The sequence below is a fragment of the Cupressus sempervirens genome, chromosome 6 (genome assembly GCF_028749045.1).
Source record: "Cupressus sempervirens isolate cs-2001-9-10 chromosome 6, ASM2874904v1, whole genome shotgun sequence".
Lineage (NCBI taxonomy): Eukaryota > Viridiplantae > Streptophyta > Pinopsida > Cupressales > Cupressaceae > Cupressus > Cupressus sempervirens.
Window position 1 is genome coordinate 16,494,207 of NC_143123.1, and position 26,244 is coordinate 16,520,450.

A 26,244-nucleotide genomic window follows, 5' to 3' on the forward strand; every position below is an offset into this window, starting at 1 on the left:
TACTGTCTTCAGCAAATCTTCTACTTGAGAAACTATCTTACAGATTCTGGATGTGGATTTCAGAGTTGAATTTTAACATCTGCATGGAGGAGTCAGGATTTGTCACTGCAGAGAAAGTTATTTTGTTTTAATGTAGATTAAATTTGTATCATTGAACCATAATTGCAAGCAAATGGATATTTGAATAACCTGAAGCAGTTTATCAAAGAAGAAACACAGAATCATGTATGAGTACTAAATGAAATATTTATTGCTACAACCAATCATGCATCTGACATGTCAAGATTTCGATTGCAAGGGACATTTACTGTCTGCAAATATTGAGCAAAGGATTTATTATCAGAATATTAGATAATCTGGTGCAATTTTGGTACTATTTGATTTATGTTGGGGAATAGGAGTTTAATCTTGGGATGAGTTAGTAGAGTTGGGGCAAAGACAATGTCCAAAGGACAAACAAGTTAATTGGAAATTTGGAATTCAGTTTAATTTGACATTGTAGACTATAAATAATGTGTAGATATACAATGATCTGAAATCATAAACGTGGCAGTATACTGGATTTAACTGTTCAGACTTGAACGTCAGGAAACTCAAACAAATATGTGAGTTTCTGAAACTGAAAACTTGAGTTTGGAACTAGAGATCTGAAATGGAAAACAAAATATGATAGTTGTAGAATTCTTTAACTGAGAATGCTTTGCCATCTACAACAGATAATATCTGAAGTCTAAAAGATTGTGATGCAGTTGAAAAACCTGAAGATTGCTAGAATCTAAAATCTCAAGCTTCTGAAGAAATCATTTATCACATCAATGGATCAACCCCTTTTTTACTTTTGGATTTTCAATGTCGTGGTTGTTTTGAAGTTATTTTGTATTTCCTAATAGTGCTTATGATGTTGACGACGTTGACCTTTTTTTCGTATGGGTTTATCAATTCATTGATTCATGTGGTACATGTTTGGATAATGGTAATCATAATTGTTAATGTTTACTTGTGTTTGGAGGCTACATGTGTGAATAAGATCTGAATAAGATTTTTTGTTAAATGGCCCACATGTTTAAGATTTATGGGGTCTTTGTGTGCTAATAGGACTGCTTTACTAAATGGCTTACACATGTAAGGTACTGTAATATTGTTTTGTAGTATATGTCTCTAGTAAGTTGGCCCATCATCTTGTCAATATGTAGTAAGGGTGCATAAATAGGGGGCATTCCTCTCACTATTTCATTGAATTTCATTCTTTGATTTTCTATAAAATTTATGGTGCACGTGGGCATCCTTTTGATGCCTTAGGATTTCAAAAGCTTCTTCCAAATCTTCTATCTCAAATCTCCTTTCATATTGTTGTTGATTTATATTACAATAATAGATAAGTCGTCTATTATTAGTTAATGGTTATCTATTGTAAATATCTAATAAGCTTTAGTTTGCTTTCGTTTTTTGCTATTCTCTAGAATAGAATGTGTCTATTCTTTACGATTGTTTCCTGAGGAAACATCGTCTCATTCTTTTGTATAAATTGACCTTTCAGTCTTTGTTAATATCAAGCAAGTATTCTACCAATTACTTCCGTAATATGGTATCAGAGCAAATACTTCAAATTTTTTTCGAAAAATTTATAATCTCTACTGAAATTATTTGGTAAGATGTTTCGAAATTATTTTTGTTCGAAATTATTTTTGTTCGAAATTATTTTTGATCTTTCACAAACAAATCTAGCTGGGGTTTCTATTCGGACAACAAATCATCAAGCTGCAAATCGCGAGCTGGGAAAACACGAGCAACGAATTTTGTTTGCAACCCATTTTCTCCACTCACGTTTTCTACCGCGACTCATTTGCAAATCATGTCTTTTCCCTCTATAAATCTCGTGCGATTTTCTTCAAATCATGCCTGTAAAAAGGCGTGGCGAACTGGTGTTAGTGTGTGCCGAACTTCAGCGCATTTCGCATTTTTCTCAGGTCACGGCCTGTGTTTTTGAGAGAGAAAATAGGGTTTGTTTTGCCACAAACTCATTATCTATGCTGTTCCAGTAAAAAAAATGCTCCTATTCTGAACAAAATCAGACAATTTTTTTGCTGGCAACTGCCATTTTTTTTGCAAATTTGACCCTCTAAGCCTACGGCTAGGGTTTTGCCTGAAACCCTAATTTTTGGGGTCGAATTTTTTTGATTTTAGATTCTTGGTGGGTTTTTCGAGAGCTCAATTGGGTTGTTCATTTTTCTGGCTGCCTCGATTTTTGAGCTAGCGGATCTAAAAAATGATAGCATATTCCTTCTAGGTTTTTCAAGCTCTCTTCTGGGTTACTTTGATTCTTTTGGGTCTTTTGTATTTTTGCCTCGAAGAACGTGCCTTCACAATTTTTTCACAATTTTTCATTGAAAAACATGCCATGGCATCTCTGACAAATATTTTGCTTGAGCATAACTCCAAATTCAATGGTCGCAATTACGACACCTGGAAGCAATGCATCATCGCAATTTTTGAATATCGGAACACCGATCAACTTGTTCTGGGTGTTACGAAGCGTCCGACTTCTCTGGGTCTTGATCAAGATACATGGGATTTGAATAATCGAGAGGTAGTGATGCTTCTCAAATTATCCGTGGTTGATGATCAGCTTTCTCAGATTCCATCCGGTAAGACAGCTGCCGAGATTTGGACATATCTCAAAGGCCTTCATGAGACTTCTGACAAAAGTAGAGCCTTCTTTTTGAAAAACACTCTGTTTTCTACTATCATGGATGAGCGCACCTCGCTTTAGGCACACTTGAATCGGATTCAGGGAATTCGTGATCAATTACTTGCCATCAGACACAAGATGGAAGAAGAGGATATTGTGGTTATCACTCTTCGGAGTCTATCAAAATCCTATGAGCATTTTATTGAGACTCTCAACATCACATCTTCTGGTATTGATTTGAAGTTCACTGATCTCTGCACATTGCTGCTTTAGCAAGATCGATGGAAACAATAGTTCGGTAGTAGCTCCAGTTGCACCTCCACAGAGCAAGCCTTTCTTGTGAAATCCTTTCAGATGGATAAGGGCAAGTTTTAACAACCATCTCAATAGAAGTCTTTTGCTCCAGCATCAAATGGTTCTAGAAAGAAGAACATTCAATGCAACTACTGCCACAAGTTTGGTCACATGAAGGTTGAATGTCGGAAACTCTTAGCAACACAATTTAAGCAATCGGGTTCGTAGCCCAAAGCAAATACTGCAGAGCACACTGAGCAGGCAGAATCTGCCTTTTATGCCTTCATGGCTAAAAGACTTGCAGATCATGTAAAGTCGTCTACCTGGTACATTTATTCAGGTGCCTCTTGTCATTTCACTCATCGCAGAGACTGTTTATTGACTACTAGCCTTATTCAGACTCTGCTATTTTTGGTGGCGGAGAAGAGTACATGGTTGTTGATAAAGGCAACATTCAGATTCAGTTTGTTGGGAGGAATCTCATATTCCTTGATGTGTACTACGTTCCAAGGATGGAACTAAATCTACTCTCAGTCAGTCAACTATTGCGACATTCTCGACACTTGGTAGTCACTTTCAATTCACATCAGTGCACCATCACTGATTGGGCGACTAAGTCTACTGTTGCAGTTGGTCTTGAGGATCATGGTCAACTATTGCGACATTCTCGACACTTGGCAGTCACCTTCAATTCACATCAGTGCACGATCACTGATCGGGCGACTAAGTCTACTGTTGCAGTTGGTCTTGAGGATCATGGTCTTTTCAGACTTACTGATTTTGGTGAATCTCAGGACTTAGCTATGGCTGCTCGGTGATCTCCTGTCAACACACTTTGGCATCAACGATATGGGCACTTAAATGTGCATTATCTCTCTTAGCTTGCTCAGGATGAGCTTGTTCTTGGATTGCCAGGGATTCAGACTCAACTGCTTGGAGTTTGTGATGCATGCCAGGTTGGGAAGCAACAGCACACAACTTCAACTAGTGGTGATTCTTGGCAAGCTTCTTAGGTACTTTAGCTTGTTCATGCCGATATTTGCGGCCCTATGACCACTCCTTTTGTTCTTGGGTCCAGGTATTTTTTGTTGTTTGTTGATGATTTCAGTAGAAAAATGTGGGTGTATTTCCTTAAAACCAAATCAGATGCATTTCCTATATTCTAGAAGTTAAGATGCTTAGTTGAAAAAGAGTGGGAAATCTATTGTTACTCTTAGATCAGACAATGGGGGAGAATTTTGTTATAATGCTTTCTCCAGCTTATTGGATACACATGGCATCAAATGTTAGTTAACCACACCCCACATGCCACACCGGAACAGTGTAATTGAACGTTAGATCAGGACTATCACTGAGATGGCTCGTTCCATGCTCGAACACCGACATGTTTTAAAGTAGTTTTGGGCAGAAGTAGTTAACACTGTAGTTTATTTGTTGAACCGGTCACCCACAGTGGCGGTCAAAGGTAAAACTCTGGAAGAGGCCTGATTAGGTCGTAAGCCCAGAATCAGGCACCTGAAGATTTTTGGCTCCCTTGCTTTTGTTTGGATCCCTGATGCGTTAGGCACCAAGTTGGATGCCACGAGTCAGAAATTGATGCTTGCTGGATATAGCAGTCTTCATAAAGCCTATCGCCTGATCGATGTTGATACATCTTGTCTCATCTATAGTCGCGATGTAGTCTTTGATGAGTAGCGAGGACCTTTCATGTCTGTTTCTCCTGTTCTTGATCCAGCAGACTAGCCTATGATGGCTCATGATTTGGGAGTTCAGCTTCCATTAGGTCCACCTGATAAGAGGGCTCCAGTAGCTCTTGCAGCACCAGTTATTCTAGTGATACCTGTACAGACACCTCTAGCTACTCCTGCAGGATCACCTCGCTTTGTAGATGCTTCACTTGAGTTTGATCCAAATTCTTCTGATGAGGATCCTGCTGATCAAGCATCTCCTAGCACTAATGTTGGTCATTCTCCTATCCGGCCTAAGTGGTGGGCTAAGACACTTGCTGATCTTTGTGATGATGAGCTCATTGATGGGAGAACTGCTCAAAAAAAGAGCAAAACTACAAATTCTGTTAACTTTGCTCTTATGGCCAACATTCATAGTGTGTTTGAACCTCAAACATATTCCGAGGCTAAAGGAATTCCAGAGTGGGAACAGGCCATGACATTAGAAAACTAGAGCCTGCTGAAGAACAACACTTGGGTCCTTTTTGATCTTCCACGAGGGAAAAAACCCATTGTTTGCAAATGGGTCTATAAAATCAAATACAAATCGGATGGTACTTTGGATAAGTACAAAGCTTGTTTAGTGGCGAAGCGCTTTTCTCAGCGTCAGGGCATTGATTATGAGGAGACCTTTGCTCCTATTGCAAAGATGAGCACCATCAGATTAGTCCTACCCATGGCAGCACAATTTGGTTGGAAGGTCCATCAGATGGACGTCAAGAGTGCTTTCCTGAATGGTGATCTCCATGAAGAGGTCTACATGACGCAGCCTCCTGGTTTTAAGGTTGCTGGTAAAGACCATCAGGTTCTCAGATTGGTAAAAGCTCTCTATGGCTTGAAGCAGGCCCCTCGAGCATGGTATATCAAGATTGATAAGTACCTCAGTGATCAAGGCTTCATAAGGAGTTCTTTAGACTCAAATTTGTACATCAAGACTACTGACAATGACATCATCCTTCTGGTTATTTATGTGGATGATTTGATCATCATTAGCGGTCCGGTATCTTTGATTCAAGGAATCAAATAGAATTTATGCTAGTCTTTGATATGACTGACTTTGGGCTCATGCATTATTGCCTAGGTGTTGAAGTTTGGCAACAATCTTCTGGTATATTCATCTCTCAGTCCAAATATGCTAGGGCCCTGTTAGACAAATTCCGTATGCAGTATTGCGAACTTGCATCTGCACCTATGGAGAAAGGTCTCAAGTTATCAGCAAAGTCTTTGTGAAATTCAAAGGACAACTTGGTGTTCTAGATAGATTAACCATTAAGGGAGGGTGTTACAATAATAGATAAGTCGTCTATTATTAGTTAATGGTTATCTATTGTAAATATTTAATAAGCTTTAATTTTTCTTTCATTTTTTGCTTTTTCTAGAATAGAATGTTTCTATTCTTTACGTTCGGTTCTTAAGGAAACATCATCTCATTCTTTTGTATAAATTGACCTTTTGGTCTTTGTTAATATCAAGCAAGTATTTTACCAATTACTTCCATAATAATTTATACTTATATTACTTTTAGTGTGCTTGCAAATATTGAAGTGGCTAGTGGTTTATGTGCACATGGTTTTCCTTCCCTATCAGATAGTGCTCACATTTTCTCATTGCTCATTCAAGTGCATAGATATTTTTATTATATGTATTGTTTCAGTAATGCTACATGAAGAATATCTGAAGGATACTAAATTTATTAGGTATGTGTTGTATATTATTTGAGATTCATGCGAGTAGAGTTTTTTTTTGGGCCAATAGAATTGCTTATTTGGCCCATGATTTGCATCTTTTCTTTTGTAATATCTTTTAACAACTTACATGGATGTGCTTGCAAATACCTTCACATGGACGATAGATAAGTCTAGATGAGAAACACTTCTTTGTATTGTGGATGGCTGAGTTAGTGCCACTATTATGAGACATAGACTTGACAAGCATGACTCGGACTCAAATTTGGGACTTGGTGAAGACTTGACAAAGAGAAAAACTCAAGAAATTTAGAGATTTTTAAGGATTTGAAATTCGTTTCATGCATCATTTATCAAGTAAGTCTTATAGACACAATAACATCATCAAATAGAAGCTAGTTTGATCACATACACAAGTATACATGAATTGAAACTTTAAAAAATAGAATTATTGTATTAACAAATCACACTTTTAAATAGAGTTTACATATACTATAAGAATTGTTAACTAAAAAATGAAGTTGTCTAAATAAAGACAATTTCTAAAAATAAAGCCTTAATGACCATTAATTAAGATTCTAGAAGAATGAGCTAAATACATCAAGAACCTAGGATACTAAAAATATGCTAATAGTCTCCCTTAACAACCATTGTATGAACTACCCTACAAAAGATTGTATTTGTCTTTTAGGCACAAATTCTTCTTCATATTTTATTGCTACTGGGGGAACCTTCATGAATCTTCATAATGTTAATGACCAAGAGTAGGAAAAAAAACACAAAAGGTTGTCCACTTGTTTAGAACGGTCTGCAACAATAGACAAGAATCAATTCAAACCAAATAGAAGTAGAGGTATGGATTAGATAATACCAAACTCTATTTTTTAAGAAAAATAGTACAACCCAACAAATTTAGAAAACTCACTAGATAGTTTTTTGAGGAAAAGATAATTTTATTAATGTCCAAAAAAAGACCACCAAAACGCTCTGAGTGATTGCCTAAAACAAGCAGAAACAAGCAGAAGGTCAAACCACAACAGGAATACAAAATAGTGTTTGATGAAAGAAAATTGCAACAACAAGAAGAATAAAAAACAAACCAAAGAACCAACTAATTGCACTAAGCAACCGAGGAAAAGTCCAGAACTTAAGGATAGGTTGAAGGGTGACAAGGGTCCTTGAACTATCTTTGAAGACCTTTAGAAGGAGAAAAATTTGTTAAAACACTCTCATAAGGTACTTATACCTAGTTTGGCTTCCACTCTAAACCATTAAACTTTACAAAATGAAATTATTGTATTAACTACAAGTTACCAATTTGGATGCGGATTCCAGAAGCAGATAAGGGATGCGGGGAATATTTTTTCTTTTTGATGCAGATGTGGGAGGAAACACACACACGCACACACACACACACATATATATACACTCATAATTATATATATATAATATATGCAAAGAAATGCCAAAAATATACAAAAACAAATTATTTGATAGTATGACTGTGATACTTAACCCTTTATCAAAATTCAAGAGATTTCAAAATTCATATGATATATCAATATGTGCTTGTCCAACATTCGAGTTTAGTCTTAGACAATAAGTTCAAATAGGTCATGTTTAAGATTCCAACAAATTAAAAACTTAGTCAATGATTGAAGTTTCAATAAACTAATATGCATCAGAGTCTGAATCATAAGGATTTGCAAGAAAATCCACATTCTCATCATCATCTCCAACTGTTGAAAGATCATTTGAACCAAACATGGTTCCATTTATGGTAGATGTGGCGCCTATCATCATCACCATCTCCAATTGTAGTAAGATCATGAAGTGTTGCATCCAAATCCGCACACTTAGGGGCTACATCTAAAGCTTTGTTGCCCCTTCCTTGTAATGATCATTGTTATGTGACAAAAGACACGAGTTGGTGTGGACAAAGACCAAGTCCTCAGCTTTTTTGGAGCCCAACCGGTTGCGCTTCATTGAATGGATAAAGGAGTATGTACTCCAATTCCTTTCAGCAATAGAAGAACTAGCAATCTAGATAGTTGTCACAAAACATACAATTGAAACACAAATTAATTATAAAGAATGTGTGAAACACTAAATTCTAGAATGCAAACGTAAACATAAAAATTTAAATAAAACAAAATTAAAAACTTACTTGTGATATGACCTTGATTACAAGAGGTTGAAGATGCTTGAAAGGTTGACCATACAGGTACCACCATATGATAGCTCCCATTCTATTTTGGTTCATTAGTGCAAATGGAGAATGCTTTAACCCTGAAGCAAACAACCCAAATTCTACCCTCACTTTTTCATGAATTTCTTCCAGTGGGAAGAGTCTTGTAAGAGCTTTGTGTCACCCCTCAGCAACCTCCTCATCTGCAAATTGTGCAACTCTACCCCACATACCAAGTACCTCCTCACTATAGTACCTAGGAGATAAGGCATATACAAGGAGATTCAGTGGGGTAGTCATCTTAATCTAGCAATAATGGATAATTGCTTCCACTTGATTGCATAAGGCTTCACTTTGTGTGGGGTCACTCTCATGTGCTTGTATAGAATGCTTTACCTTTTCAACCATGGTGTCCATGCTATCATACACATCCCCCAAGCAAGGTGTATCTATATCGGCAAAGCAAAGCATAGTCATGATGGGCTCGGTGAAATCGAATACATATGCCACACGAGCCCACCAACTCACATTCAAGACCAAATCCTTGACCCTTTGTGCTCTTTTTGAATTTGAGGCCTTCCATATGCCCCATTGGTTACCGATGACCATTTGGCTCAATGCATCTTTTACCTTTAGGAGTCGTCTCATAACAATTGTATAAGATGCAAAATGGGTCTTAGCAACCTAAGCAAGTTAACAATATGTCAATTGACAATTTTTTTGTATAAATTTTAATTTTTAACTAAATTACAAATCCATGAAACTTGGCAATTAAAAAATAAAATTAATTTACCTCCAGCAGCTCTAATTTGGAGTATGTTCTAAAAATGGATTGTGACATGTGGTTGTTTGTCACAAACATTTTGTATCTCCTCCCCTTCTTGGTATATTTTCTTCACCGAATCTATTTCAGTGCCAATCTTTTGCACGATCAAGTTAAGTGAGTGAAGAGAACATGGGGTTCAAAAAATATGGTCATACCGACTCTAAACCAAAGCACCCACACCTCTGCAATTTTTGGCATTTTCTGTGACCACCCGTACCACATTCTCACTACTCACCATTGCGATGGCCTCAATGAGAATTCGAGAAATGAATTTGGAATCTTTCACTTGCCCCTCACAATCAACAACCTTCAAAAACATTGCTCCTTTGGGGGAATCTGCAATCACATTAATCAGTGGCCGGTTTCTTGTATCCTTCCAACCTTATGATACAATAGTTAGACCCGAAGTAGTCCAAGATTTTTTGATTGGTTGAAGGTCTTTCTCTATATGTGTCTTCTCTTGTTGCAATAGATTCGTACGCACCTTTTCATACCCTTGGCTTGTGTAGTCAGCTAGAGATTCTTTGATTGCTGCCACCATTTCTTTCCAATATGGTGATCTCACTAAGTTGAAAGGAAGCCCATTCACATAGAGGCAACGTGCAATAGCTTTATCAACACAGTGTCATTTCAAATGTAGTGTGCAATGGGCCTCTTTTGTGGGTTGAAATTCCCACTTCATCCTCATGGTCTCTTGGCGTAGATACTTGCAAGAACGGATGTTGGGAGGATTCAATTGGTTTAGTGGATGCATGCATCTTGCTTTTTGAGGATGAACATTGATAGTAGCTTTTTTTGATCTATTGACCAATGCATCAACAACTTCTTGTTCTCTTACAAATGTAAGTGTTTCTCCACTAGTCATCCTAGTACCATTTTTGCATTTGCACATTCCAAATCATTTGCTAGTAGGGCCCATAAAATGAAGCTTTACCCGGGAATATGAGCCATTGAAAGGTTTGCCTTTGTTACTTCGACAATAATTGCACTTCCAATAGTATGAGCCACCTCCTGCAACCTCTGATATCCATGTTGTATGTCTCCACAAAGGAGAACCTATATCACTTTTGAAATTATCAGTCCCTTGCCCTCCATAGCTCCCCACTAAACTTTGACTAGCACTACCATTGGCATCCATTCTTGCCTAGTTTTTTGCAACCTATTCTATAAGAAAATAAATAAATTTTAATTAGGTCCTAACAACTATGAATTCTGCATCCGTCCGCATCCAATTCGGAATCCAGGTAAGACTGGGACGAATTGGTAACTTAATATTAACTAATCACACTCTTAAATAGAGTTTACAAACACTATAAAATGCGTTAACTAAAAAACAAAGTTGTTTAAATAAAGATGATGCCAAAATATAAAAGCCTAAATGACCATTTACTAAGGTTCTAGAAGAATGAGCTAAATATAGTAAAAACCTAGGATGCTAAAAATATTCTAATATTAATCACAAAAGTATAAAGCATATTGTAGTTGAAGGAAATAACACTTTTATATACATATATTGTCAAATGTATAATCCATGACATCAAATAGTCCAAATAAATGTCAAAACAATAAGTAGAACTCTATGGCTTAGAGGAGCTTGCATCTTTCCCACGAAGGTGTTTAAGGTGAGTTTTGGATGATGCAACAATGATAATCTCTGTCTGTGACTTTGTGTTACCCACAACCCACACCAGCATTAGTTGTGCCTATGTTTGCTTATGATGTATCCTTCTATACGCTATGGCTATAGCCTTGGCCTCTATTTGCCTAATCGATCCAAACTAGGTTGTTATCACTAAAGATAAGATCCTTATACTCAGTAATTTACTCAGATTGTGAATTGAGCTCCACTAGGGTGATGGAGTCATTGTCCCAATTTTGTTTATACCTTAGAGAAAGGTAAATGAACATATACTAGATCATTTAACCTCTGCACAAAATTCAATTGTGCCACTGAAGTTTTGGTACTTAAGCACTAAGCATTTGTCACCACTTTGAGATGAGAAAAAGGGAAAAAATAATCTCCTTATTCAACTAAAATTTTCAACATTTAATAATTAGAAGAGGAAAGTTTTGTTACTTTAAAAAAATTAAATTATGCCCTTACCTGGCTTCAATGTGTCTGACTTGTTAAATCTAGACTAGAAACTTATAAATAAAACATCTGCATATATCCTGGGAAAAATCCTGTGCAATGAGGGAAACAACCCAGCCTCAAAGATGAATCCTTTATTGATATGAAAACCTTCATTACATATTGAGAGAGCTACAGCTCTATGAACAAATAAGCAATTAATAAGAATCGATCACCTCTGATCAAAATTCAGATAAAAGTTAATGATTCTGAGCATATCAGAAACATCAATTACAATACCGAAAAAGTCATACTCAGAAAAATTAACACTAAAGAATGAATGTCTTTAGATGATAAGAAGACACAGATTGCCGTATGAAGGAAATAACTGATGATGCCGTTCTTGCCAAAAACTGCTGATCGATTTGCCTACACAGGCCGCTATGTAATGCCATGAGCTAATATTAAAATATCATAACTGCTGCTGTGAGATGATATTCGCTAATATCATAACTGCCGCCGTTTCCAATAAAACTTGAATATAATATTATATTCAGAAGATTGGCGATGACTGAAGAAAGAAGAACACGTTGAATAGCAATATTAAGTAACTGAAAACAAGTAGCCTTCAGTGATATCCTATATGGCAATCCGTAACTGCTGAGAGAAGATAACCGATTCCAGCAAAGGGCACAGGACCCAGAATAGAGCCAAGTGTGAAATGTAATATATACTGTTTATCTAATACACAAACAAATTTCTCCATACAAACATTAATTCATATTTAATGCAAATAATTATTGAATCGTAATTTACAGAATTTCATATATGACTAATATAATTAACATGGCTTTCTTTTTTGACAATTTGCTTCTGGATTTGATTGTGTTTGTTTTTTTAGCATCAACGTTTCGGATCACACTCTGTGATCCATCATCAGGATGAGAGAATGCAAGAATGAAAAAATGTGAGCTGATCCAGCTAGTGCAGGGGTTAATAAAGGGAGAAGGTAGGCAGAAAGTGAGGTGGACAGAATAAAAATTGAAATAAAAAGCTTGAAGGTAGGACCCACGGGAGAGAAAGAACATTGAAAACAAGGAGTACAAAAAAGACAAAACCCAAAGGAAAAAAGAGACAAAATTAAAAGAACTTAATTGAGAGCAAGCGAAGGAGTCTCCCAAGCAATGAATTAGAGAAAATAAATAGTAAAAAACAAAGCAATCTAGAGGCAAAAGCAAGTAAAAAAGAAAAATAAAAGCGTTAAAAAAGACAGGAGATAAAATAAATATATTAATAATAATAGTATTAATGTATAGGTGCATGCGTATATGAATATATAAATATATATACTATTAAAGGAAATTAATAATAAATACTGGTACAAATATGACCTAATAATAACGATATAAAAAAAACAATAAATATGATTACTATTGAGGAAAAAATAATGATACTATATATTAATAATATAGCTATAATGATGGTATATATATTAATACTATAATGGCCTGGTATTAATATATATATTAATACTATATATTAATCCTATAATCGCTGCCAAGAAAAAAACAAAATTCAAAAAATAAACATAGAAAATTAAAAAAAAAAGCAAAAAAAAGCAAAAAATAACAAAGTAAAAAATAAAAAATAAAAAATAAGAAATAAAAATAAAAGATAAAATAGAATTATAGCTATAAAATATTATTAAAACTATATATTAATACTAAAGCTATAATAAAGATATATATATATATATATATATATATATATATATATATATATAAACAAAGGGGGCACGACGCAACGAAAATGACACCAGTCAAAATGAACCACAAGAAGGAGAATAATAACAGAAACTAACAAGGAATAAAAAGTGAAGAAAAAAGCAAGAAGGCAAAATTAGCCTAGAAATAATATATATACTAATATAATGTAGTATATATATATGTGTGTGTGTATGTGCAAAGAAGAAAAGAAACAAGGAGCACGACGCAATGAGAAAGAAAAAGGACACCTCACCAAAAGAACAACGTAAAAAATGAAAATAAAAATAAAAATTTAGCAAGGAGGAAAAAGACGAGAAAAAGCGAACAAAGGAAGACGAAAAGAGGAACCAAGACTAGAAAGGACAAGAAGGGGGAGGCTGATTCGGAGAACAAAAGGGGGGGGGGTTAGAGCCACGACACAAAGGAAAGGATACACAAGAGGCAGAGGAGCGAGCAAGACCAGGGAAGAAGAGAGGAGAAAGGACAGGGAGGGGGGACGCTCAAGGACAGTGATGACTATCCAGCGAACTTAATAATGGTTGCCAAGACTGGCTCAAGGACCATCCATCCTCTCGATTGAGATTAAGGGAATGGTGGTTAATTTCAATGGCTTCCATTAACTTCCTCTTGAAGTAGTTATCTTCCTTGACAAGGATTTGGGTGCTCTCAAGACAAATGTGGTGTTTGGTAGCAGATGAGTGCTCTGCTAGAGCAGATTTTTGGACTCTTTCATGTTTGATGTCTGCACCGTGCTCCCTAATTCTAGTCTGGAATGAGCGACCTGTTTCTCCTATGTAGGCTACACCACAAGAGCAAACAATCTTGTAGACTCCTGAGTTTAGAAGAGCATCCTTGGAGTCCTTAAGAGGGGGAACATAGTTACGGATCCTGGACAGGGGTTTGAAGGTAACCCTGAGGCCCTTTTTGGACAAGATTTTGGCAATCTTTTGGGATATACTATCAACGAAAGGAAGGGTCACGCTCAAGGGAGGAGGAGACAAAAGAGGTTTGAGGTTGGCACTGGCGAGAAGGAAACATTTGGCTTGGTTAAGCGCCTTAGATATTTGCTTATGAGAGTAACCATTAAGCTTGAAGACTTGGCGGAGATGGGTCAGCTCCTGGTTCAAGTTGTCATCATCGCAAATTCTAAGGGCTCTAAGAGCAAGGGTCTTGAGGATGCCAACCTTTTGGCTGGGGTGATGGTGAGATGAAGAGTGGAGGTATAAATCAGTGTGCGTGGCCTTGCGATACACGCAACGATCGAGGGTTCCATCTGCCTTCTTGATGAGAAGAACATCGAGGAAAGGTAACTGGTTGTTTGACTCAAGTTCCATCGTGAAGGAGATGTTGGTGGATAAGTTGTTGATGTGCTGGTGGAACTCCACTAGATTGTCCTGACCATGTGGCCAACACACATTTGTGTCATCCACATATCGCTTCCACCATTTGGGTTTAAGGGGGTAAGAGTGGAGGGCCACTTCTTCAAAATGCTCCATATAAAGGTTGGCAATGACCGGGGACAGGGGAGAGCCCATAGCTACCCCGTCTACTTGCTCATAGAAGATGCCTTGGAAGGAAAAGAAAGTGGACCTCAAACATAAATCCACTAAGGAAGCGATTTCCTCACCCATCTTCTCCTTGATGATGTCGATTGAGTCCGGAATGGGCACCTTGGTGAAAAGAGAAACCACATCAAAACTCACCAAGATGTCATTTTTCTCCATCCTGACGTCCTTGGAAAATTGGACGAAGTGGCTAGAATCCTTGACAAAGGTGTCAGAATTTCCCACCAATGGGGAGATAAGCTTGGCAAGATGAGATGCCAACCCATAGGTTGGCGACCCAATGGTGTCAACAATGGGTCGAAGCGGGATGGCTTTCTTTGCACATTACGAGATGAAAGAGCTCTCCATGCATTTTATTGAAGTTCTCTAGCCCATGGATTATTTGTCTGGTATTATCATGCAATATCTGCTCTATTACTGCGTAGAGCCCGCTCAAAACCTCGTTTGCCTTGAAATCAAGGCAGAATTGGAATGTTGGATTGAGGAAATAAGTGGCTGTATCGAGGGAATCTGTGAAGCTGGAGGTGTCATCCCCTATTAAAGATCTCCCAAATGGGACGATAGTTACCCTATCCATGCCCTCATATGTTTATCCATTGTGGGCTTCTGATTAATAACTTATAGGAGAATTGCCAAGAGCTCAAGGGACTGCAATTATTGTGAAACATTGACTTAATTTAGTGTGAAAGAAAATAAACAAATAAAAAGAAAAATATTTTTTACCTTCAGAATTTCTGCAGTAGGTACTGAAAAGCCTAGCTCATAATAAATGCAAGTTGCCACATCATTTTCCACAGCGATTGTAACATAGGATGAGGAAGCCCGCTCCTCCCCAACAATCATATTTTGGCGTTTTATGATATTACATTGTTTATAACTGTTTAACTGTTAATGTTGATAAGTTTCTCAACTGATCCACATCCTTTCTGTTAGTCCTTGTTAGCAGTTTCTCGACTGATTCTGAACTAGGACCTTATATGATTGATGTAATCATTTTGAGGATCAAAACATGCATTTTCCGCTAATAACATATGCGTCAAAGCTGGCTGTACCCAAATTTAGGATTCTAATATGATTGAATTAGTAGCGAACTTTGAGCCAACTCCTTCCTCCTGCCCCATGTATTACCTTTTTCGGCTTGCACCCTTGTGTGATTGTATACATTTTTACAAGAATTTTTAGCCAATCTTACTCATGTTTTGGTTAATGGAAGCTTGCCAGAATCCTTACATATGAGGTCAAGGCAATGGGCAGCACTTGGAGTCCAAAATAATGTTAATTTGATGCACTATCTGTCACCACTTGCACCACGTGTTCCTTGCCCACCTCAAATAGGACCTCCTCTAAAGCCTCACAAAGGTATGTCGATTTGATGAACATGGTGCCACCGCAAAAAGAAACAAAATCAATGCTTCAATAAAGCATAAATTAAAAATATTAATTGACACAAAACCAATACACAGGGAAGTGCAATAATCTCGAGGAAGATACAAGAAAATTCATCAGTGGCCTATTTCTTCTGCTGATCCAACCATCGGTTATGATGGTCCAAGTCTTCTTTGCCTATATCAATTGCTGCCCCTCTATTGTGTCTTTCACATCAGCTGCCTTTTGTACTGAAACTGTGCTCTGTAAATTGTGACATATTCACAAGGGGCTCCGAACCCTGCCTCAAGAATAGTTATGACATCAACCATTTTTACAAACAATGAAACGTAACACATGTCACAAATAAATTAAATAAGTATTTTACATTGGAGAGTTCGAGTTAAGTTTTGAATTTGACGTATAAAAGAGAATTAAATTTTGAATTCAAGATAAAAATAAGTATAAAATTTTAAGAGACAAATAATCAAATAAAAAAGAATTACCTGGCTGCATGGAATGGTTTGGTGCAAGTGTACCAAAATTATCCGATTACTCATCTAGCTGCATGAAGTAATTCTTTGTTCTGACCCCAGTTGGTGTACTCTATTACTGAGTCATCTGATCTGACCTGGTCAGTGAGATCAACACTTATTTCTTTAGGGAGTGGAAGTCGCTGGCTAATCTCAATCCACTCTTCTTCCATGTGTGGTAGTGGGTTGGACGTTTGGATTTATATATTCATGTCTGAAGCTTTTATTTATTCTTCTGCTCTGGCTTATACTTCAGCTATGACTTCAATTTCAGGTCTGAAAATGTGCTGATTAATTTCTCCAGTCGGCTGCATCTTGTAGTGTTATTCTTCATTCTTGTTGTTTAACCAGTCTAAAGGATTGTTTGGTTTCACAGTCTGCCCTTTGACCACACTGCGGTCTTCGCTTGCCTTTATACAGGTGTAATACCATTAAAACATTAGAAAAAAGAATGAAAAGGTCCATAAGCAGAAGATAATTGATAAGTTAGTGTTGCATGACATAGGACATAAGAAAGATAGCATTTTTTGGGTCTTTAGTTAGTCTAGAAAGTCGTTTTTTTCTTTTGTACGAGTGTACATCGATTATGAAGTATGCTTTTCACAAGCAATGATTAATATTGCTGTTTATATTTTGGTTGCTTATTTTGATCCTTAGTTTGTTTCAAGATATAAAAATATTCTTACTCATTTTTCTATAATACTCAATTTGAGATGAAACATATCTAGGCAATTAATTAGTTTTACGTTTTTGCTCACATTATTTTGTATGAATACTCTTTGTTTGTTTCATGATATTAATAATTCTTACTCTTTTTTCCCTATATTATTCAATTTTAGATGAATTTGTTTAGACAATTCATTATGTTTACATATTTTTGTCACATTATAGTGGCTTAACACTGGGGTTGGTTACACAGGCGACCAAAAAACAAGTAATGCTGGAGAACCAACAGTTTAATCCAGCAATTTTTACACGTTCTGTCTCTACAATAAAAAAGCGTATGAAGCTTTTCACCCTGTTATTTTGAAATTTAGCTCTTTGAAGTCAATGTATTGTGTGTATAAATAAATGGATAGATAGAGATAGATGGATTGATGTATAGATAGACAGAGGTAGAAACTCCCATGTATTTACTCACAAACACACACACAAATGTATTAATAATGAAAATTTAGGTTTTTGCATATGTATCAGAGGTAATGAGACTGGGATGGTTAAATTTGATCACAGCAACCTTCCTCTTAACACAATTTCAAATGATGACAAGAATGTATGAATACATTCTTAAGATATGCAAATTTATTCCTGACATCCCAATTTTTGTGTCAAAAAACTTATTTCGACTTGGTGAAAAGGTTGGCTACAAAAGACCAAAATAATCAGCCATACCAATTCCATTGGGAGCTTTTCTCTCTAATTGAAATGGTTGGCTCTCATTATAACTAATTTTTATTGGTTTTACAAATAATTTTGGAGTAAATGTGATAAAAGGAGGATGGAAAATGGAAGAGGAGAAATGATAAGTGGATGCCAAATAGCAATGTCATGGAAAAGACAATAGATATTTTGGCTCTTTTTTGAATGGAGAATTTAAGACACAAATAAAACCTTTTTCATTTTTTAGTACATGTTAAACCTTAAGAATTTTTCTCAAATTCTTTGCTAATTTGGCTGGAGAGATGTTTGTGTGCAAATTCTCTTCGGTAGAGATACTCTATAGACTTCAAAATTGTTATTAAACATTACACTCAATACTTGTAGATCCAAATGCATGAAATCATTTTTTTCAGTATAATCAATGGTGGAACTGCCACACTAAATATATAATTTCTTACAAATTATTGCGAGGACATTTGTTTTATGAAATTTTTACATGCCTACATTGGTTGATTTCAAAATAAATTCTTTTTTACATAATCCATGATCTGAGAAGAACTGTTTTGGATTTGCAACTACTCTGAATATTGATATGGCTCATATGAGGTAATATGACATTGCCACTTAACAACATGCTAATGGTGCAACAATTATAACATTGCATAAAGAAAATTGTCATGTTCTGATCATATGCACTGCCAGATAATATTGAGACATGGATATAATGTGTTTTTAATAGCAAACCAAGTGAAAATCTTCTTCATTGTGAAGAAATGACTCAAATAACTGAACCATTAAGCTCATCAAAGGTTCTGGGAATAATATTATCCTATAACTGAATATATAAGTCCAATCAAGACATTGTTTAGATCCATTCTCTTTAACACATTTGCAGTGCCACCCAAATCTAACTTTGATTCAAGTTGTGAGTACCGCCTGGTCTGGTATTCAAGTCCATCATTGCAGTCACATGTCATACCATGTTCTTGATGTTAAAAGACCTATATTTCCTACCTCTCTATCATTTGAATGTATAGCAGTGCTACAAATTTCTTGATGTTAAAAGACCTATATTTTCTACCTCTCTATCATTTGAATGTATAGCAGTGCAACAAATTTCTTTCTATATCTCCATTGCATGGAACATTGGTATGCGTGTGCTATGTGCCATACCATGTTCTTGATGGTAGAAGACTTATATTTCTCCTCTCTATCATTTCAATGCACATTAGCATATATACATTTGTTTCTATATTTCTATTGCATGTTCACTATGGGTAACAAGTTAATTAGAGAGGTCTACCTACTAATTTTTTAATGAATTATCCATGGATCTCTTGGGGTTTGTGTGGAGCATTGGTGTACAACTCTGTACACTAAGTCCCATGTCTTGCTTAGTTGTCTTTAAAAATACTTATTGCTCTTGTGCTGGGCTATTTGCTCTAAGTTCGGAGCCTCGTCTTGGCATCAAGGTACAATTAATGGCAAGGCATAGAATGATTTGATTTTTGACTGTTGGAGGTGTACATGTCATCAATATGTTCATAAATGTGAAAAATATCACTTTCACAATATTGAAGATGTTCAAGATTGTGCTTTGTTAGTGGAAGCCTTATAGCATGAAGAATGTGAGTGAATTCAAAACTATTGATACACGCTCAAAGTTATTGTATTAGAATGCTATTATATTACTTCAATTGTCATCTCTTGTATATTATGTAAATTAGGTAGATAAGATCTCTTCTTCAATCTTCTTTATGAAACTTTCTATATTGTACATTTGTAATTTCTTTATAATGATTGTTTTGATCATTTGTTAATACAACAAATGTTTTACCAATTACTTCTCCATAGTATGGTATTAAAGCAATCTTGGTTTTTTGCAGAATTTTTTGAAATTGACTAGGGTCTCTTAACATCTTGGTAAAGATGGTTTTTCCCTACAAAATTGTGGGTTGTTTTTTTGAAAAACAACACTCATTATCATGGGCTTGTGGATCTATCCATGTCCTCCTGCAAATTGCATGGCCGCTTTTGTGCAAATCGTGCATGTTTTGCAGGTTTTTTTGGCTCGTCTTTTTGCAGACACCTCTATATCAGAAGAGTAAACACTAAATTTTATAATATTTAAAATTTAAAAACTTGAATAGGTTCTAAAGATGAAGAACTACAAACCTGAGAAAGCAATCATATGGCTAGTGTGGTAATCTTTGCCTTCTGTGCTCCATGACAGTTCCACCACAATATGTGATGGTTTTGTGCCATAGTTCTAATGCCCACCTTTGCTAAATACGAGTATCCTGAAACATAATAAGTTGTAACATAATGTCATGACTCATAAACATGACCAATAGTAAAGCTTTAAGTACTAAAGTCTAGATAGTAAATAATAATACATAATAGTTTAATAATGAATATTAAATTAACAATTATCTCTAAGAGTGGCGAATTCTGTCCACTCAAAGCAAATCAAACCAATAATATCAACATCAAACATCTTACAATGCACCGAAAGAACCCAACCTTTACCTCATCATCATGAAGTTGTGTATCTCTACCAGGCCTAGGCATGTACCACTTAGGATTCAATGCATAGGCTGCCATGTGCAAAGGAGTGTTCAACTTCTTCCATTTGTAGTGAATGATAGGCTGAATGTGCTCAATATAAAATGCTAGAGTGGAGTCCCTCTCTGGCAACAAGCCTCATTTGGCCAAGCATGGAATCGATGCACTCATAAACCTCCCCAAGGGTAGGTGCATCCCCATCACCATATTTGATGACCTTAAAAGTTGGAGTAATGACGACCAATTATCTCCAAGAGAATGTAATATGATGCACATTTGGTCTCTATTGGTTTTAGGAACTCCTCGGAAAAGCCCCTAAAGAGTGCATGTATAGTGTGGTGAATGTAGATAAATATTTGTACTTCTTTCACATCATTAACCACTCGTTATATCTAGTCAATTTTCCCCATGTCCTTGAGTGCATTGTTCAGGGCATGCGCACAACATGGAGTCCACCAAATATATCTATAGGCTGCCTCAACAATCCCCTTGGAACTTTGCATGCATTGCATTTGTCACTACTTGGACCATTTTGTGGCCCAACCTCCTCAATGCCCCCCCTTAAGGATGCAAAACTGAAAATTAGCATCTTTATGATGTTGTGAACAATCAACTACCCTCAAAAGTATGGGCCCTTAGTGGATGTGATCATGATTTTGATGAGTAGACGATGTCTTCATTTGCTCCATCAAATCTAACCAATAGTATCAACATCAAACATCTTACAAATGCATCAAAAGAACCCGACCTTTACCTCATCATCCTGAAGTTGTGTAACTCTACTAGGCCTAGGCATGTGCCACTTAGGATTCAATGCATAGGCAGCCATGTGCAAAGGAGTGTTCAACTTCTTCCACTTGTGGTGAATGATAGGCTGAATGTGCTCAATATAAAATGCTAGAGTGGAGTTTCTCTCTGGCAACAAACCTCATTTGGCCAAGCATGGAATCGATGCACTCATAAACCTCCCCAAGGGTAGGTGCATCCCATCACCATATTTGATGACCTAAAAAAATGGAGTAATGACGACAAATTATCTACAAGAGAATGTAATATGATGCACATCTGGTCTCTACTGGTTTTAGGAACTCCTCAGTGAAGCCCTTGAAGAGTGTATGTGTAGTGTGGTGATTGCAGATAAATATTTGCACCTCTTTCACATCATTAACCACTCATTGAATCTAGTCAATTTTCCCCATGTCCTTGAGTGCATTGTTCAGGGCATAGTTGGAAAACTCGCCAAATGCAAAAACTCGCCAAGCCCCCCAAAAGTTTAATCGGGAAAAACTCGGTGATTTAAAAAAAAAACTCAGGAACCTAAAAAACCACTGAAATTTAATTAAAAATACATTTATTTTGCAAAATTTAATGAGAAGATGCATCTAATAAGTTAATTAAAGACAATACAAAAGAAAGAAACAAAGTTTAGATATATATAAATGCATAATGCGTACAAAATTGCATTCTCATGCAGAATGCTCATGGTAGGAAGCAAAATAGTAAATTACCAAATAGTTTCAATTTGTCAAATTAGAAGTAAATACTAAAAGTCTAAATACATCAATACAATGTCAATCGCATCTTCCTCTTTCTACTTGCACTAGCAGGAAAGCTAGGGGGTCTAGTCCTAGTAGAAGTGCCCCGCACTGGGATAGGGCGTGAGCTGTGTGACTGTGAACTCTGTGGTTGTGCCCCCTCGCTTGACGTCCCTACTGACTGGCTCGACGTCCTAGAAGAGGATGCATCTCCTCCTAATGGTAATGCTTGATCCTCGCCTGAATCATCATCATCCTCGCCCTCATCCTCAATGTCATCCATAGTGAACTGAAAATCAGTGTTAGCCTCCCCCTCCATGGCCTGCCTCTCCAAATCAGCGATCTCATCTGGTGTAAACAATGGACTTGGCTCCTGTGTTGTCCAATCATAATAAGGATCTATCTCATCTAGATCAAGCAGACCAGGTAGTTCTAAGAGCTGTGCCTTTTATATGCGCAACTTAAGATTATAGTGCACATAAACAAGGTCATTAAGCTGTTTTTGAGTCATTCTGTTTCTTTTCTTTGTATGGATGGACTCAAATAAGCTCCAATTGCGCTCACAATGGGATGAGCTACAAGGTTGGGATAAGACTCTGAGAGCAAATTTTCTTAAATTGGGGGTATTGCCACCCCAACTTTCCCACCGAGCATCTGCAAAATAAAATTAAAAATCTGCAAAACAAAATTAAAAAAGTTATAAAGCAATAAAAAAAAAAATCAGAAGCACAACTTATCAATTAGCAAAAGTTTTAAAATTTGATGCTTTACCTGGTGCTTGAGTAGATCTTGCTCTCTTTGCTAGCATAGAAGAGAACAAAAGACCCCTTGATTCCACATAGATTTGTTGTTCGGTCACAATAAGGTCTCTCTCCTCTTCACTTGATATCATTCTCTCAATGCATTTAGAGAGACCTTCCATGACCTCTCCATTAGGATCTGAGTAGGAATCATCAGCCCTAAAACAAATAGAAAATGATATCAAGTCTTACTACACAACCTTAAAAAGTAAAGTAAAATAAGGACTTATTAAAATCCCAACTTCAAGGACAATCAATTATCATAGTACCTGAATTTGGGATTGAGGAAGTAGCCCGTTGCATGAATAGGTTGGTGGAGCATATTGTTCCACCTCCTATCAATTATTTCCCAAATGGGGTCAAATCTGAGATTGTCCCCGTGATAGTAACTTCTAACAGCCTCTTTCGCCCTATCCATGGCCTCATAAAGACCTCCCATTGGGGATTGCTACCCATCACATGTGCACAAGACTAGAACCAGGGGCAGAGACATCTACATTTGAAATTTGAAAAATACAAATTAGTTAATAACATAGTAAGTTATGAATTGATAATGAAACTTGAATAAACTAAAAATATAATGAAGTTACCTCCACAATCTCCTTAGCCTTTGCAAAAAAGCTATCATCAAAGACTATTCGTGCCACAGCCTCTCTTTCGGGCTTCTTTGAGTAAGGTGAAGCAACCCAATCAGCACACACAAACATTTGCTTCAAAGCCAATATGCGGTCAAGAATACTTTGCAACGTTAAGAAGACCGTTGCAAACCTTGTCAGAGCAGGTCTCATCAAATCTTTGCCTTTAGTGGCTTTTCTCATCAAACTGAGAACCCATGGGTGATTATAGATATATTTCGTGACTCGCCTAGCATCTTCCACAACTGGACTCACCCAATCAAGTTTTCCTATGTCCTCCAAAAGAAGGTCAAGGACATGTGCTGCACAAGGTGACCAAAAAAGTGTGGGATGCCTCTCTTGGAGGATTCTACCTAAAAGATTAGCAAAAAATCAATAATCAGTAACAAACTTTCCATATTTAGTATTTACAAATTACATCAAATCTAAATTGAATAATACCATAGCATTACATTCATGATTCATATTGATTCAAATAAAAAAAATTAAATCTACCTGTTGCCACATATGCTGCTGCATTATCTGTGATTATTTGCACCACATTCTCTATTCCCACCTCCATGACAACATTCTCCAACATTAAAGCCAATGTGGCTGCATTTTTCACTTTGTTGGAGGCATCGACAGATTTCCAAAACACCACATCATCTTTGCAAGCAATCAAGAAGTTAATAATGGTTCTACTTCTTCCATCTGTGCACCCATAAGATAAAATGGTGCAGCCATACTTCTTCCACTCTTTCTTTTGGTCTTCTATCAACAATGTTGCCCTACCAACCGCTTTGTCAAGCAACTTACAAAATTTAGGTGTAATATTAAATAAAGTGTAAGTGTTAGTAAAAAATTAGGAAATAAGTTATAACAATTAAGATTTAAAATATAACAATGAATTAAAGTGAATCACAATTATTTACAATTACTAAATAGTAAAATACTAACCTTCCACTCATATCCTTGCGATTAGGCGGCTTGTACCCTTTGCCTGATATTGTCATTGCATTCACCATATTGACCCAATAGGGACTATCAGCGGCATTCATTGAGATATTGTTGAAAAACCAAAAATCAGTTGCTGCAATATCAGTTTGCTTATGCACCTCCTTAAACCATTCAGTGCCCTCTAATGATGGCTGTGCTCCAGGTGTGTTCCTGGGCACAAAATAACCACCTATCTCTGATGGGGATCCGAATGGTGATGATGAAGAAGTAGGAGATGTAGAAGAAGTGGAACCGGTAAAAGAGAAATTTTGTTTGTGGATCCATGGGCTACGAAGAGATCCTGGTATGTTCTCAAGTGCTTCTTCTTCCTCTTGCATATCAAAAGGAGCTCCTTCAGATTCAGCTATGGCTGCCCTCATAGCTAATTTTACCGTCTCCCTATTCAATTTTTTCTCTTCAGCAACAGCAAGTAGGGCATTGATGAATCTTTTTTCTTCATTAGTTACCTTGAGACAAGGATTTGAGTCATGTTTCTTTATGCCTGCAAGGTGATATTTGAGGCGGTTTATGCCTCCAGAAATAATTCTCTCACAGGGAATGCATATCACCTTCCCAATATCATTTGGACTTGGAGCTTCATAGGCATACCGCCATGCCTTATCTCTTGCATTTTTAGGCCGAGTGCCTATATATCTAGATGGGCATGGTGTTTGTGGCCACTCTTCTTGCGGGTTTGTCATTTTTTTAATGGTTGACCGCTGCCCTACACATAAATATATAGAAAAATGAATAAACAAAGTTAGAATTTAGAAGCAAGGGTTTCAAATGATTCAAACTTCAAACTTCAACCATATCCTTAGCAAACAACAAACTTCAACCATATCCTTAGAAGCTAGGGTTTCAAATGATTCAAAATGATTTTAAATGATTTGAAAACATTTACAAACAACGACAAAAACAAAAGAACATTTGTTATAAAACTATAAAAAGTTTTTCAAACTATGATAAGATGAACATACTTGGAAAGAAATTTGTCTTCTAAAATCGGTTAGAATCCTCTACAATCCACTCAAATCCGCCTTGAATCACTTGCAATCAGCCAAGAATGCCTCCAAACCTTCTTCTCTTCACTCCTCAAGGCTCTAAACAATGCAAATACAAGAAAGAATGAGAAAAAACACACTCACTGCCGCTTTAATCCGTCACAGGCCGCGAGCAAAAATTCCACCAGTAAATCGCGAGTTTTTCATAAAAATTCGCCGAGTTTTTGTCGATTACTCGGCAAGTTTTTACCAGACTGCCGAGTTTTTAAATCGGCGAGTTAACTGGTGAAAAACTCGCCGAGCTAGGAAACTTGGCGAGTTTTCCATCTATAGTTCAGGGCATGCGCACAACATGAAGTCCACCAAATATATCTATAGGCTGCCTCAACAACCCCCTTGGAACTTTGCACGCATTGCATCTGTCACTACTTGAACCACATTTTGTGGCCCAACCTCCTGAATGCCCCCCCAAGGATGTAAAACTGGAAATTAGCATCTTTATGATGTTTTGAACAATCAACTTCCCTCAAAAAGTGTGGGCCCTTAGTGCATGTGATCATGATTTTGATGAGTAGACGATGTCTTCATTTGCTCTATCAAAATCTTGATCTTGTTATACTGCTTATCCAAGATTGTGG

The 26,244-nt window shown here is 36.7% G+C and overlaps 1 protein-coding gene across 1 annotated transcript in view; it reads left to right on the forward strand.

The window, feature by feature from the left end:
- LOC149550823 (uncharacterized) overlaps window positions 1-26,244 on the forward strand; it is a 44,179-nt gene that overhangs the window by 1,753 nt on the left and 16,182 nt on the right. Inside the window, exon 2 of the mRNA XM_089786389.1 lies at window positions 17,629-17,710. Within this exon, the coding sequence (XP_089642515.1) occupies window positions 17,629-17,710 (82 nt within the window). The remainder of the gene's footprint in view (window positions 1-17,628; window positions 17,711-26,244) is intronic.